Raw genomic sequence first — 15,216 nt, 5'->3', positions numbered from 1 at the left:
AAAAAGATTAACGCAAAGTGTGCCCACCTGTCTACGTTTATAACTCCAGAAACACAAAACATATTGAAGTCAGTTCTTGTAAGCATACATATCAACAATTATAACTTCACAGCTGCTTATCTAATCATTAACACACAAAAACTGAAGACAAAATATGAAATCAGGGACAAAGTTCAGCGCCTTAATAAAACACAAACCCCACCCATTATACTTCCAGCTAATAAGAAAACAGTAGTCCATTAGTGGGCGTGGCCTAAAAAGTATTCCGTTTATGCTTGATTAGCCAACAAATGCAACGGAATCACTTGCAATTTATGTATACCTACTTGAATCCAGAATGTAAATACTGTATACAACGTTAAATTTGCTATATATAATCATTTAAGATTGCTTCATGAATTATTGTGTTCCGCAGTAATATTCCTTGCATTATTAGACGTTCATCAGAATAGTCCAAAACGCAGATTTTGTACTAACATGGTTTGCCTGTTTCATGGTTTGCCTGTAGATGGCAGCACCAGCAACAAACCAGGCTATCCAGTGTGGTGCCACACAATAAGTGAGGCGAAATATCATAAACAACCAATCTTCAACTGTGTCTCTTACCACTAGCAAAAGGTGTTAGGAATCTATTCTTTGATGGAAATACATGGATGTGACAATGTAATGACAGAATAAAAACATACATACATTTTCTACATACTTATCTATGTTATAGTATTATCTGTTAACAATCCATGTCGATATCATTCAATAACATCGCCAATTACACCAGCAGAAGTCTCTCCTTAATTACTCAGACTGAATTGAACCATACCTATCTGATACGTAAACGTTGGAGCCATCCACCCATCCGATAACTGCATCCGAGCTACCCTGTCAGGGGAAAGAGATTGCAGTATGCTAAATATTTACATGTAACGTTTTCCACAGTGGTGACTAAACTATGCACATCATCCCCTTTGGTATCTCATAATCAAAATGTATGGGTACTCACATGTTACACGATCAAATACTAATGGGTACTCACATGTTACACGATCAAATACTAATGGGTACTCACATGTTACACGATCAAATACTAATGGGTACTCACATGTTACACGATCAAATACTAGGATATAATGAACGCGTTTAAATGTGTATTACCTGACATGATTCTATTAGATAAAACACATAAACCAACATATCGGATTTGTCCTTGCTTCGATGAGAATGAATTGAGAGTTATATACATACAAAATTAGGCAGACAGATTTTCCTTTACCTTTTATACATGCATATATCTACATTAGAAAAGAATTGCGAAATCTGGCGCCACGTTCCTTACTATCAATGTCCGTAACACTTCTAATCCAAAGCTTACAGCAATGACATTATTATTAATAATATACATCTGACACACCTACAAATAATTCATTGACAACACAATACTATACAGTAAACACACATCTTGTCCATTAACTGATAAGATGAAAGTGAGACAAATGAAACCTCGATTCCAGTACGAACGTAATGTGACGTGTTACCTTTACCATCAGAGTTTATGATCAGGCAACCAATCCATTCCTTCGAAAATAAAGTTTTCCTTTGTGACAAGCTTCAAACAAGGTTTTGAATGTGATATAATATAACAGATGCACATGGATAGCTTAGGCCTACCATTCTCCCTGATGGTGAGAATCCAAGTCCAATCCATTTCTTCTGCCCCTCCAACCTGGCGGTAATGGTGAAGTTGACAACGTCATTAGCGACATCAACGACCCATTTCACTTGGTACCTGCAACTGTTACATACGGCTGGCCACTGACCCATACAACCTTCTGGCATCGCTGGACGTTCTTCTGAAAGGTCATTTAGAAGCATCATGAAATGATGACATGATTTTCTTCTGTATGACTATATCGTCGTAGAAATGCAATCGATTGAAATGGTTTCCTTACGCAATCCCCTTACACAATCCCCTGGACAAATTATGGTTCTTTGCCAAGATTTGTTTACTGTGGTAATCAATAAGGCAAAAATACTCATTCGATTGCACATTGTGATGTAATATTTTGTGTCTAACTTACTAGTAATAAATGAGGGTTATAACCTATTCAGTATCAGTCATTCCTAAGGGTAAGTGTTAAGCGTGTATTATAAATCATACAACAATTACAAACCTGGAGGATCATCCGACTTGACTGGGGGGTAGGAAGGGTCAACACTATAACCACCAACATTTCCAACAACCTGGACAGACTTGAAGAACGACAATACATCGCCTTGAAAGGTTTCATTGTTCGTTGCATTGGAAGACGATTTAACCAGAAAGTCGGCGATAATACTTCCATTCCTGGAAGAGACATCAACGATTTAATGAAAACATTGACAAACATTATTTACATTATGTAGGTATGTATGACTAAACAGCCTTGTGTATTCATATCTAGTTTAGCTGACAACAATGAATGCAGCCGTCTCTTTGAATGCTACCATGTTTCATGTCTTCTTTTCTTACATTAAACGTAAATCTCAAAATGTTATCATTGTGTTTTTGTATTCTGTAGAATTGTTCTGAAAATATTGCATACAACATGTTTTTTGTTTTTGTTTAACTGTCTGTGAAGGTACATTTTTTGCATGTCGTTGTTTGTGCATTTACGTGGAGAAGGGTAAAATAGAGTATAATAATGGAACTTAGAATAAGTTCTAGATGCCCTTACCGTAAGTTGATTACTTCAATACTTTTGATACTTTTTGGTTTGAGCAAGCCCTGCATCTGAAAGGGAACATATTTTGATTCAAATATATGCAAACTATTAGAAGTTGATTTTCAAAACAATTGTTTTCATATTCTTTTGCATATCCAACATTACGAACACTCGTGCACAGAAATATATCATTCAATGATAGTTCAATGCATTTGGACTACACAAGAGACAGAGAATATATAAAGAACTCTTTAAAGGAGGCTGAATAGCTTGTGTGAACAAATATCCTATAGTGATCAGTGGCTATGGGATTCTCATGGCTTTGGCTATAACTCGAGAACCAATATGACATTCATTAAGAAATGAGTCTTGGTCAACATACGTATAAACCTGTGTAAATAATGTTGTTATGAAGGAAAGTAGCAAGACCACATGAAACTAAATTAGCATGCAGTTTGTTTTAAAAAAATACTTACGTTGAAACCTTTTTTTCATCCATGTCCTCCACATGCATGCGATCAAGATTACAATGCCCACAAAATGGATAAGTTATTATCTTCGACTCAATTCTGTGTTCTTAGGTACGTGACGTTGTATGCCTCCAGTTTCATCTATGTTTTACCAATGTTAGCCTACATCTGGACACACTTGATTCTCTGCCAATTCCCCATATATTCTCCAAAGTCGTCTTACCTCTTTATCAAACGAGTTCTTCAGTAGCAAGTAAACAGATGACATCTTATTAGCGTATTCGGGTGAGTATTGAAGACTTGGGAACCGCAAAGACACAACAAACTCATATGACGGTCTTGGTTCTGTAAAGAGAAACAAGTCTGTATGTTCGAATACAGCTCGACCAACTTGTGCACTGTTTGCAAAAGCAAAATTATGGATGCAAAACACTGACACTTCCTTCAAATTAAGGGTACATGGCTAATATAATATCAAAGGTGTTTATAGTGTTATCACAAGAATTATCATGATAAAAGATGGCTAGGTTAATACCTTTACTCGCGCATGTACTGCTGAAGCAGATTTTTTGTGCCGACACAGATGGTGTTGTAACGTGTTTGGATACACTTTTGTCTCCTGTGTTATAGTCACCACCCACAGGGAACAGCAAATACGGACAGTCAGTATCGGTGAAGGTGAAATCTTGTATCTGGCTGGTATTTCTTGGACGTGAGAACTTTATCTCAGTGACACCATTTTGTACTGTCCCTCGTTTATCAAACAGGTTGTCCTCCGTATCTATTGCAGGTGGGTTGTAGCCAACTATATATCTGGCAACAAAATATGTAAAATTACGCCTTCAGTTGTACAATGAATACTGTAGTTACCTAAAAGTGTTAAGATGATAGTGTTATTACTTTTTATATACGTGATTAGAATCATCTTATGCAGAAAAGGTTGACACATTCTTATAAAATAACTTGTTATCAATATGTAATTTTTCCACTGTGAATAACATTATTCATACCTGTCTGAGATATAAAAGTCGGAATCATCCACCCATCCGATAACTGCATCCGAGTTACTCTGCAAAAAATCACATCTGTAAGTATCAGTAGGATATTTGCGACGGGAATTAACAGTTTAGTTCAAGTACATTTCACGTTAGTACCTTGTTTAATGCTACTATGTAAAACTATCACTGGATATATCCCATGATATTAAATACAAATCTATTATCCCAAAGTCGCATGGTATATACACATGCATGTACCTCGGTCAACAAAACATAACACCAGTAAATGCAGTAAATCACTATCAATAACATCACATATTTTATTGCAACAGACACATTATGAGTTTAAGCCTACCATTCTCCCTGTTGGTGAGAATCCAAGTCCAATCCATTTCTTCTGTCCCTCCAGCCTGGCGGTAATGGTGAAGTTGACTACATCATTAGCCACATCAACGACCCATTTCACTTGGTAACTGCAGTTGTCGCACACGGCTGGCCACTGACCCATACAACCTTCTGGCATCGCTGGACGTTCTTCTGAAAAGCAATTTCGAAGCATCATGAAATGGTGACTTGAGTCTCTTCTGTGTGTCTATCTGGTCGTAGAAATGTAAACGACTGCAATCGCTTACTTACACAATGCATAAAACATCGACGCTTATAAAGTTTAATAGTTCTATTATTATTACTGGAAAACTTGTTGTACTTTGCCCAGAATTTGTTAAATACACTTTAGTAATAACTAAGGCAAAAATATTCATTCGATTGCACATTGTGATGTTATATTTTATGTTCAACTTACTGATAACAGATAAGGGGCATTACCTATTCAGAATTAGTCTTTCAAAAGGGTAAATGTTAAAAGTGTATCATAAATTATACAAAAATTACAAACCTGGAGGATCATCCGACTTGACTAGGGGGTAGGAAGGATCAACACGATAAGGACCAACATTTCCAACAACCTGGACAGACTTGAAGAACGCCATTACATCGCCTTGAAAGGTTTCATTGTTCGTTGCATTGGAAGAGGATTTTACCAGAAGGTCGGCGATAATACTTCCATTCCTGGAAGAGAAATAAAAAACAAAACAGTGACATGTATTTATGAATGACTAAATAGGCACATGTATTTGTATATAGTCAAGCTAGAAACAATGAATCCAGCCACTGCGTTAAATGTAATATTTTTCATCTCCCTTTCTTCGTATAAACATTTACATTTAAGGTAAATTTCAACATATTATCATTGTGTGTTTTTTTTCTATTCTGCAGAATTGTTCTGAAAATAATACATACAACATGTAAACTGTTTATTTTAAGCCTCTTTTAAGCTTAATTATTGCATGTCCTTGTTTGTACATCCAGGAGTAGGATACATTAGAGTGTAATGGCACTTAGAATAAAATATAGAAGGCCCTTACCGTAAGTTGATTACTTCAATACTGTTGATACTTTTTGGTTTCGGAAAGCCCTGCATCTGAAAGGGAATATATTTTCATTTTAACAAATACACAAGGGTTTTAACTTGATTGTCAAAACAATTGTTTCACCATTCTTTCGCATTTCCAGATACTGTGCACACCACCATCCATTATGTTTTACATGAAAAGTTAACTAAACAAGAGACATATAATATACAGATAACTGTTTAAAGCAGATTGGATTTGTTATCAGATTTTGTGAACAAATATATGTTCGCTTACATCAAGACACACTTGATTCTGTCAAATGCCCATAAAGTCTGCAAAGTCGTCTTACCTCTTTATCAAACGAGTTCTTCAGTAGCAAGTAAACAGTTGACATCTTATTGGCGTATTCGGGTGAGTATTGAAGACTTGGGAACCTCAAGGAGACGACGAACTCATATGACGGTCTTGGTTCTTTAAAGAGGAACGAGTCAATAATTCATGCAAAACACTTACACTTCCTTCAAATAAAGGGTACATGGCTGATATAATATGAAAAGTGCTTATAGTGTCAACACACAAGAATTATCATGATAAAAGATGGCTAGGTTAGTACCTTTACTCGCGCATGTACTGCTGAAGCAGATTTTTTGTGCGGACACAGATGGTTTTGTAGCGTGTTTTGATACACTCTTGTCTCCTGTGTTATAGTCACCACCCACAGGGAACAGCAAATACGGACAGTCAGTATCGGTGAAGGTGAAATCTTGTATTTGGCTGGTATTTCTTGGACGTGAGAACTTTATCTCAGTGACACCGTTTTGTACTGTCCCTCGTTTATCAAACAGGTTGTCCTCCGTATCTATTGCAGGTGGGTTGTAGCCAACTATATATCTGGCAAAAATATATGTAAAATTACGCCTTCAGTTGTACAATGAATACTGTAGTTACCTAAAAGTGTTAAGATGATAGTGTTATTACTTTTTATATACGTGATTAGAATCATCTTATGCAGAAAAGGTTGACACATTCTTATAAAATAACTTGTTATCAATATGTAATTTTTCCACTGTGAATAACATTATTCATACCTGTCTGAGATATAAAAGTCGGAATCATCCACCCATCCGATAACTGCATCCGAGTTACTCTGCAAAAAATCACATCTGTAAGTATCAGTAGGATATTTGCGACGGAAATTAACAGTTTAGTTCAAGTACATTTCACGTTAGTACCTTGTTTAATGTTACTATGTAAAACTATCACTGGATATATCCCATGATATTAAATACAAATCTATTATCCCAAAGTCACATGGTATATACACATTCATGTACCTCGGTCAACAAAACATAACACCAGTAAATGCAGTAAATCACTATCAATAACATCACATATTTTATTGCAACAGACACATGATGAGTTTAAGCCTACCATTCCCCCTGTTGGTGAGAATCCAAGTCCAATCCATTTCTTCTGTCCCTCCAGCCTGGCGGTAATGGTGAAGTTGACTACATCATTAGCCACATCAACGACCCATTTCACTTGGTAACTGCAGTTGTCGCACACGGCTGGCCACTGACCCATACAACCTTCTGGCATCGCTGGACGTTCTTCTGAAAAGCAATTTCGAAGCATCATTAAATGGTGACTTGAGTTTCTTCTGTGTGTCTATCTGGTCGTAGAAATGTAAACGACTGCAATCGCTTACTTACACAATACATAAAACATCGACGCTTATAAAGTTTAATAGTTCTATTATTATTAATGGAAGACTTGTTGTACTTTGCCCAGAATTTGTTAAATACACTTTAGTAATACCTAAGGCAAAAAACTCATTCGATTGCACATTGTGATGTAATAGTTTATGTTTAACTTACTGATAATAGATAAGGGTCATAACCTATTCAGAATTAGTCTTTCAAAAGGGTAAATGCTAAAAGTGTATCATAAATCATACAAAAATGACAAACCTGGAGGATCATCCGACTTGACTAGGGGGTAGGAAGGATCAACACGATAAGGACCAACATTTCCAACAACCTGGACAGACTTGAAGAACGCCATTACATCGCCTTGAAAGGTTTCATTGTTCGTTGCATTGGAAGAGGATTTTACCAGAAAGTCGGCGATAATACTTCCATTCCTAGTTGAGATATCAAAAACAAAACAGTGACATGTATTTATGAATGACTAAATAGACACATGTATTTGTATATAGTCAAGCTAGAAACAATGAATACAACCACTGCGTTAAATGTAATAATTTTCATCTCCCTTTCTTCGTATAAACATTTACTTTTAAGGTAAATCTCAACATATTACCATTGTGGTTTTTTTCTATTCTGCAGAATTGTTCTGAAAATTATACATACAACATGTAAAAACTGTTTATTTTAAGCTTCTGTTAAGGTTAATTATTGCATGTCCTTGTTTGTTCATCCAGGAGTAGGATAAATTAGAGTATAATGGCAATTAGAATAATATATAGAAGACTCTTACCGTAAGTTGATTACTTCAATACTGTTGATACTTTTTGGTTTCGGAAAGCCCTGCATCTGAAAGGGAATATATTTTCATTTTAACAAATACACAAGGTTTTTAAGTTGATTGTCAAAACAATTGTTTTAATCTTCTTTCGCATTTCCAGATACTGCGAACAGCACTAATCAATAATACTTTACATGAAAAGTGAATTAAACAAGAGACATATAATATACAGGTTTAATATACTGTTTAAAGCAGATTGAATTGGTTATCGGATTTTGTGAACAAATATATGTTCGCTTACATCACGACACACCTGATTCTGTCAATTGCCCATAAAGTCTGCAAAGTCGTCTTACCTCTTTATCAAACGAGTTCTTCAGTAGCAAGTAAATAGTTGACATCTTATTGGCGTATTCGGATGAGTATTGAAGACTTGGGAACCTCAAGGAGACGACGAACTCATATGACGGTCTTGGTTCTATAATGAGGAACGAGTCAATTATTCATGCAAAACACTGACACTTCCTTCAAGTAAAAGATACATGTCTGATATAATATGAAAAGTGTTTATAGTGTCAACACACAAGAATTATCATGATAAAAGATGGCATTGGTTAGTACCTTGACGAGCACATGTACTGCTGAAGCAGATTCTTTGTGCGGACACAGATGGTGTTGTAGCGTGTCTGGATACACTCTTGTCCCCTGTGTTATAGTCACCACCCACAGGGAACAGCAAATACGGACAGTCAGTATCGGTGAAGGTGAAATCTTGTATCTGGCTGGTATTTCTTGGACGTGAGAACTTTATCTCAGTGACACCATTTTGTACTGTCCCTCGTTTATCAAACAGGTTGTCCTCCGTATCTATTGCAGGTGGGCTGTAGCCAACTATATACCTGGACAAAATCATATATCATATTACTTCTTCTGATTTACACTGCATACCTCAATTACCTGAAATGTTAAATAAATAATTGCTTTATATGAACATGATAATATTAATCCAAAATGGTTCAGTTATGTTAAAACGAAACAAATAACATAAAATAACATGTTTCCCTCGTGATTAACGCAGTTGACAGTCTCCGTGTTTATTTTACTGTCTTCATAATCAGGGTTACAACATTCAAGGCCTAAGTTAAACTTCCAAAACGTGTTATGGTACACGTGTATAGAACAATTCCAGATTTGACGCGTTAGTGACAAAAAATATGTCTGATACATTTATTTGTATCATGTTTCCCCATGTCAGTTATACACACCTGTCTGAGATATGAATGTCCGAATCATCCACCCATCCGATAACCGCATCGGAGTTACTCTGCAAGATGAATGAAAATGAAGTAGTTTCCACTTATGTCGAATGCTTATAATTAATGCAGCTGTATATAAAACTATCGCTGGATATTTGCAATTATGTTGAATTCAAATCTCGAACCCAAAGTGTGCATGGTCGATTCACATGCATGTACCGAGGTTAACAAAATATGACACGATAAATAAATGCATTCTATCACTACACTATAGATAATAAAGTTCCAGAAAGAAATGTTCAAAGCACGACACTGCATAACAATCCCTTGGATATTTACAATGACATTAGATATCTCGTATATGTTGAATCCAACATGCTGTGGAGTCACTAAACCCTTGTTAACACAGTCTGCAAGATAACATGAGGAAATGTAGGTCCTGTTATTCCCTTTCTTGAACACATGCAAAGGCTTAAATACCATTCTCCCTGTTGGTGAGAATCCAAGTCCAATCCATTTCCTCTGTCCCTCCAACCTTGCGGTAATGGTGAAGTTGACTACGTCATTAGCCGTATCAACGACCCATTTTACTTGGTACCTGCAACTGTCACATACGGCTGGCCACTGACCCATACAACCTTCTGGCATTGTTGTAGGTCCTTCTAAATAAGGCATAAAAATGAGGATGAGATAGCTATAAAGACTGCTAGACACATGGATAAAAAGTAGGTTCAATAGTCCGAAATGCATAAGTGGTGAGATTTGAGATTGGATCAAAGTCAAATCTATTCCAGAAGGTGAACGTTTTGTACCATCAAAATGAAAAATTGGGAAGAATAATGTGAATAAAGAAAGTGACAAAACCCCTGTTCATATTCATGAACAATCTCTGCCAAAAGCAGAGTCGTGTGTATGATTCGGACTGTATCACAAACAAGTGTTGATGAATCACTTCAAAATAGTGGTGACACCATGTGTTCGTCAAAAGGTGACGGTATCCTGCCTAAACAATCCGACCATCTCAACGAATTGGAAAATGACAAACCTTGACTGCTGATCTCTTCAACTATGGGGTAGATGGGATCGACGGCATAGCCAGCCACATTTCCGATAATCCGGATAGATTTGAAGAAGTTGATCACATCATCTTGAAATGTTTCATTATTCGCTGCGCTTGATGTTGATTTTACCAGAAAGTCAGCAATGATACTTCCGTTACTGAAGCAGAGATGACAAACACAGTAAAACTCTTTCTAAGCTTGAGTTAAGCGAGAAATAGGTCAAACAATTTAAGTGCCGTTGGGCATCAAACGATGGTGTTTAAGTGACTTGATAATCTGTATTTATGTGTTAAGTTGCGGGCTTGTAGAGTGTACGTGAACGATGAATGCAGTAAGCGTGTCCAGATGCTCGCTCTTACCGTAATTTGATTACTTCTATACTCTTTATAGTACTGGGTTTCAGCAGATTCTGCATCTGTAAGAGAAACAGTTTCACTTAATCCAGTATTAGCGTATACAGGACTCTTTTTTTATTGCTTACAACTTCTTTTACTCTTTGTCACGACGTTTCAGGGCTACTTCTTGCTCCTTCATCAGGTGAATGATCTCACTAATAGCCTCATCCCGATGTTGATGTCGAATAAAGTCTTTGATAGGCATTTAGAAGTTTGAACATGAATACATGACACTATTTATGGATGGCAGTTTCTTTTATTCTTTGAAGAAGTAGCTCTGAAACGTCGTGACAAAGAGTAAAAGAAGTTGGTATACATAAAAAGTATCATGTATTCATGTTCTTCAAACTTCTAAATGCTTATCAAAGACTTAATTATTAGTGATTAAACAGAAGTATTTTTTTAATATAATCCGAGCAATAGAGTGAAGAAATATTCAATGATATCTTCTATGAACATTGTAAGAAAGCAATACATACGTACTGCGGCTAAGATGGAATAAACATATATATGATTTAAACAGTATTTTATTTCCATTAATGTTCAGATTGTACATTAAATAGCATTACAAAATGGAAAAAGGATTAGCAAACAGGCCAAAAAGGCCTATATTAATGCTTCTCCTAATATTGTACATTATACATGTAGATTGTAATGAAGTCTATAGAGCAGACATTAATGAGTAACACAACATGAAATAAAATGGAAAGCAAGATACCAAATGCATTTTATATTCTTAAGTTGACACAAAACTTACTTAAAGCGGTTTGTTTCAATGATGTAATTGTGAACTGATTTTATAATGTATTCATTGTCTGAGGAAGATGAATCTTCATTGCCGTGGAGTATAGTATGTATGCTGAGCTGGTTAACAAAAAAGTATTTATCAATTCTAAACTTGGCATAGCGTGGACAAGATAGAAAAAAGTGGAAAGCATCTTCTCTATTTAGGCCACATGGACAGATGGGATTATCAATCAGAAATCTGTCAAATAAATGTGATTTTAAATCACTACAACCTAGCCTAAGTCTAGATAAAATCACCTGACATTGCCGCTGGCCATAACTAGCAAACGATGTAAAATTTGCAGTAAGCTTATATTCTCTAGAAATTAATTGCTTAAACCGAGATAAGGAATCTACATTTCTAATATTGATATCAAGTGCATTCCAAGCTTGTATAACAGATGGCAAAAAAGATCGATTATACTGGGATAAACGTCCTGCACTGGTCTGGAAGTCATTAGAAGTACGAAGGTTATATCCAGTTATGCTGGATATATTAGGTGGGACCCATAAAGATAGATATTTAGGAGTTAGCCCATTGACCATTTTGTAAAATATACATAATTTATGGTAATGTCGTCTGTCGGACAGTGAGCATAAACCCGTTTCCCTATAAAGTTTTTTGTGACTGGTTCCTCGTACTACTCCACATATTGTTCGTAGAGCATCCAAGTGTAAATTTTCTAATAGTTTTACTTGTAATATAAACATATATATTACAATGAAACGGACCTTGGAAAGCAAAGAATAACATTCCAAAATTGCAACCTTTTATCGGCAGCTATATGTTTGTACCTTACTATTTAAAATGACGAATATACCAAACATGACATTTACCTCGTTGTCTAACTGGTTCTTCAGTAGCATGAAGACAGTTGACATCTTGTTGGCATAGTCAGGTGCGTAGGTGAGATCGGGAAACCGAAGTGAGGCAAGGAACTCAAATGATGTATCTGAAAAAATATTGAAAATAATATTGAAAATGCATACACTAAAAGCTTAAATGAAACGCAAAAACCATTGCACACAGACTAAAGGGCTACGTACACTAACTACTAGCCATAGGATTTTTATTTTTCAAGATTTATCAACCAGAATTATTTTGATGAATCATTATCGAGCCAGGTCGAACTACACGTATTCAAATAAATACAAGAGACAAGATCCTTCTATATCCATCCATAAGAAATCTCTGTATGAAACCAACTTTATCATGAGCGTGTGTCAATGAGTCACTATCAAATAGTGATGATACCAGGTGTTCGCGAAAGGTACTACCATGGTCAATTGAGCATGACTGAGATGATGTAGTGCCGCTTTAAGGGTATTTTAGATGTATATCACGGGGCGTTCTCAGACTGCGGAAACAAATGCACAAAGTAAAACCCACCAGCAAGGGTATGATGCTGACAAACTGATAATGTTGAAGAGGGTGAATCTCAATCACATTAAAATCAGATCTTAGTTCTCGCTACCGCTCAACAAAGATCTGAGGACACCCCATTACGGGTCACGTCAAAACGACCTTTCGCGAACTTTGACAGACCAAAGGAATGTCTGACTGGAAGTCGACATTAGTCAATCAGAAGACAGGTTTCTCGTGCTTTACGGCACAAATTTAAAATTGGCGACTACGCTTCCGACTGTCACTTTGATCTGGTAAGCGACGCTCTGATTGGTCGGAAGAAGGTCGTTCAGACGTGACCCCTAATCGGATGTCCTCCGATCTTTGTTTAGCAGTAGCGAGAACTAAGATCTGATTTTAATGAGATTGGGTGAATCTATTATTTCTGCAACAAGCTGACACGCCGCAAAATAGTGTTCAAAGCGTCCCTAAAATAACATAACAGTGTCTCATAGAATCACCTGTGTCACACGAAACAAATTGAAGCAACAAATCCCCAAATCTACACAGCTGCCATTGCGAATCACTGTTACTGTATTTCCTTATCTGACAAAAGAAACACTTTTTGGATCGTCACAGTCAAGGAAATATATAGTTCTCTTTTTTTCGTATAATCAATGGAATCAGTACAGCACTTACATTACTTATAATACTCACCTTCTTGATCGGCATTCTCAACTATTAGATAGGCAGGGTCCACAGCGTAGTCACCAACTCTGCCATTGGCCTGAATAGACTTGAAGAGCGTCTCTGTATCGCCTTTTAAGGTCTCTTCGTTAGTTGTATTGGACGATACTTGAAAGTCAGCAATGACGCTTCCCGATCTGGTTAGGAAATTAATAATTGGTTATTATCATTATTAGTGAAATGTTTTGTATTGGACTCCAATATTTAAACATGCATTACTAGTGTACCATATATGGGCTTTCTTTGCTTATGTAGTTTAGTAGTTCGAAAACAAGTTCACATTAAAGATGGGACTCTTTTCTTGAGCTTCAGTATTACCACTTCCTGTGGTTGATTGGATGTTGTGTACGGTGCTGCCTACGGTATATCACTGCCTTACGGCATACTCAAGTCTATGCCAGGTAAACCAGTGGTTGACAGTATGAGCAACAATCCACGGGGTACACTGGCACACAATCGGGTCATCATAAGTCAGATCTTACAACAAGCAGGGTTACTTGCAGTGGAAACCTGTGCTGTCCGATATCTCAAAGATAACATCAATACAAGACTTAGTTGTGTGGACGTTAATCAAACAGTATATTAACATTTAGTGAGTGAGTGAGTGAGTACGCCGTTTCAGCCAAATGCCAGGGTTATCGATGTGGGGGACACCAGTAATGGGCTTCTCACATTGTACCCATGTGGGGAATCGAACTCGTGTCTTCAGCGTGACGAGCGAACGCTTTAACCACGAGGCGACCCCACCATCCCATATTAAAATTGAAGATATATTGAAACAAACAAAGTGTTTTAATGACTTCGTTGTGTACTGATCACTTGTTCTAAAAATATTGTTTGAAATAAACTTTTATAATCATCTTACTGCACTAATTTGGTGACAGGTACATGTATGGCGCATTTACTGACATGTTATCTACATACCTTATATTCACAACTTCAATGGTGTCAATAGTTCCAGGTTTGGAAAGCTTGCTCATCTGAAAGTAATAGAGATCTCAGGGTAAGTAGCAATACATATGGTAGATATTTTAGTGGCGTTCAAATACTATAATTATATATAAAGCGACAAAACCCTTTCCATATCCAATAGAAATCTCTGCAGAGTCGATTGTACAATTCCGACTGTATCATGAGCATGTCTTTATGAATCACTATTAAATAGTGATGATACCAGGTGTTCGCTTTACTCCGTGTCTTAATAGTCATTTACTACCAAAAGTGTATTATAGTTTAGAAAGAGCAATGTTTTCAGAAAACAGAGCAGAACAAAATCGAATTTCGTTACCTCTCTTTCCAAAAGCCCCTTCAGGTTCCTAAATGCATCCGACGACTTGTTGGCATATTGGGGTGAATACTGGAGATTTAAAAACCGCAGTGAGGCAACGTACTTCAGTGATGGTTGAGGAGCTGTGGTGAATAAGGAATTTGTTCTCAATGAACGTTATTACTATCTCTCGAAATGATATACCATTTACAAATGGGTAACCACATGTAAGGAACGTCAGTACTTCCCTACGTTGCCCATCACCCGAATACATACGGCGATATGCTGTGTAGTAG

At 36.6% G+C, this 15,216-nt stretch overlaps 1 protein-coding gene across 8 annotated transcripts in view; it reads right to left on the bottom strand.

Annotated features, from left to right (window-relative positions):
• LOC124134573 overlaps positions 1-15,216 on the bottom strand; it is a 45,185-nt gene that overhangs the window by 6,925 nt on the left and 23,044 nt on the right. The window contains exons 15-40 of one of the 8 annotated variants that reach the window (XM_046499475.2): positions 14,942-15,063; positions 14,578-14,633; positions 13,624-13,790; positions 12,399-12,514; positions 10,740-10,795; positions 10,365-10,537; positions 9,800-9,981; positions 9,329-9,387; positions 8,685-8,962; positions 8,420-8,541; positions 8,076-8,131; positions 7,547-7,719; positions 7,008-7,189; positions 6,665-6,723; positions 6,190-6,467; positions 5,926-6,047; positions 5,589-5,644; positions 5,060-5,232; positions 4,520-4,701; positions 4,177-4,235; positions 3,702-3,979; positions 3,390-3,511; positions 2,709-2,764; positions 2,166-2,338; positions 1,663-1,844; positions 818-876 (exon numbers count right to left, since the gene is read on the bottom strand). In XM_046499475.2, coding sequence (XP_046355431.2) covers positions 818-876; positions 1,663-1,844; positions 2,166-2,338; positions 2,709-2,764; positions 3,390-3,511; positions 3,702-3,979; positions 4,177-4,235; positions 4,520-4,701; positions 5,060-5,232; positions 5,589-5,644; positions 5,926-6,047; positions 6,190-6,467; positions 6,665-6,723; positions 7,008-7,189; positions 7,547-7,719; positions 8,076-8,131; positions 8,420-8,541; positions 8,685-8,962; positions 9,329-9,387; positions 9,800-9,981; positions 10,365-10,537; positions 10,740-10,795; positions 12,399-12,514; positions 13,624-13,790; positions 14,578-14,633; positions 14,942-15,063 — 3,541 coding nt within the window. The remainder of the gene's footprint in view (positions 1-817; positions 877-1,662; positions 1,845-2,165; positions 2,339-2,708; positions 2,765-3,389; positions 3,512-3,701; positions 3,980-4,176; positions 4,236-4,519; positions 4,702-5,059; positions 5,233-5,588; positions 5,645-5,925; positions 6,048-6,189; positions 6,468-6,664; positions 6,724-7,007; positions 7,190-7,546; positions 7,720-8,075; positions 8,132-8,419; positions 8,542-8,684; positions 8,963-9,328; positions 9,388-9,799; positions 9,982-10,364; positions 10,538-10,739; positions 10,796-12,398; positions 12,515-13,623; positions 13,791-14,577; positions 14,634-14,941; positions 15,064-15,216) is intronic. The other 7 variants (XM_048400427.1, XM_048400430.1, XM_048400431.1 and 4 more) reach the window with 7 other exon arrangements.

The sequence above is a fragment of the Haliotis rufescens genome, unplaced genomic scaffold, assembly GCF_023055435.1.
Source record: "Haliotis rufescens isolate VD_foot unplaced genomic scaffold, xgHalRufe1.0.p SCAF_2, whole genome shotgun sequence".
Lineage (NCBI taxonomy): Eukaryota > Metazoa > Mollusca > Gastropoda > Lepetellida > Haliotidae > Haliotis > Haliotis rufescens.
This window is presented reverse-complemented; position numbering and strand designations above follow the sequence as displayed.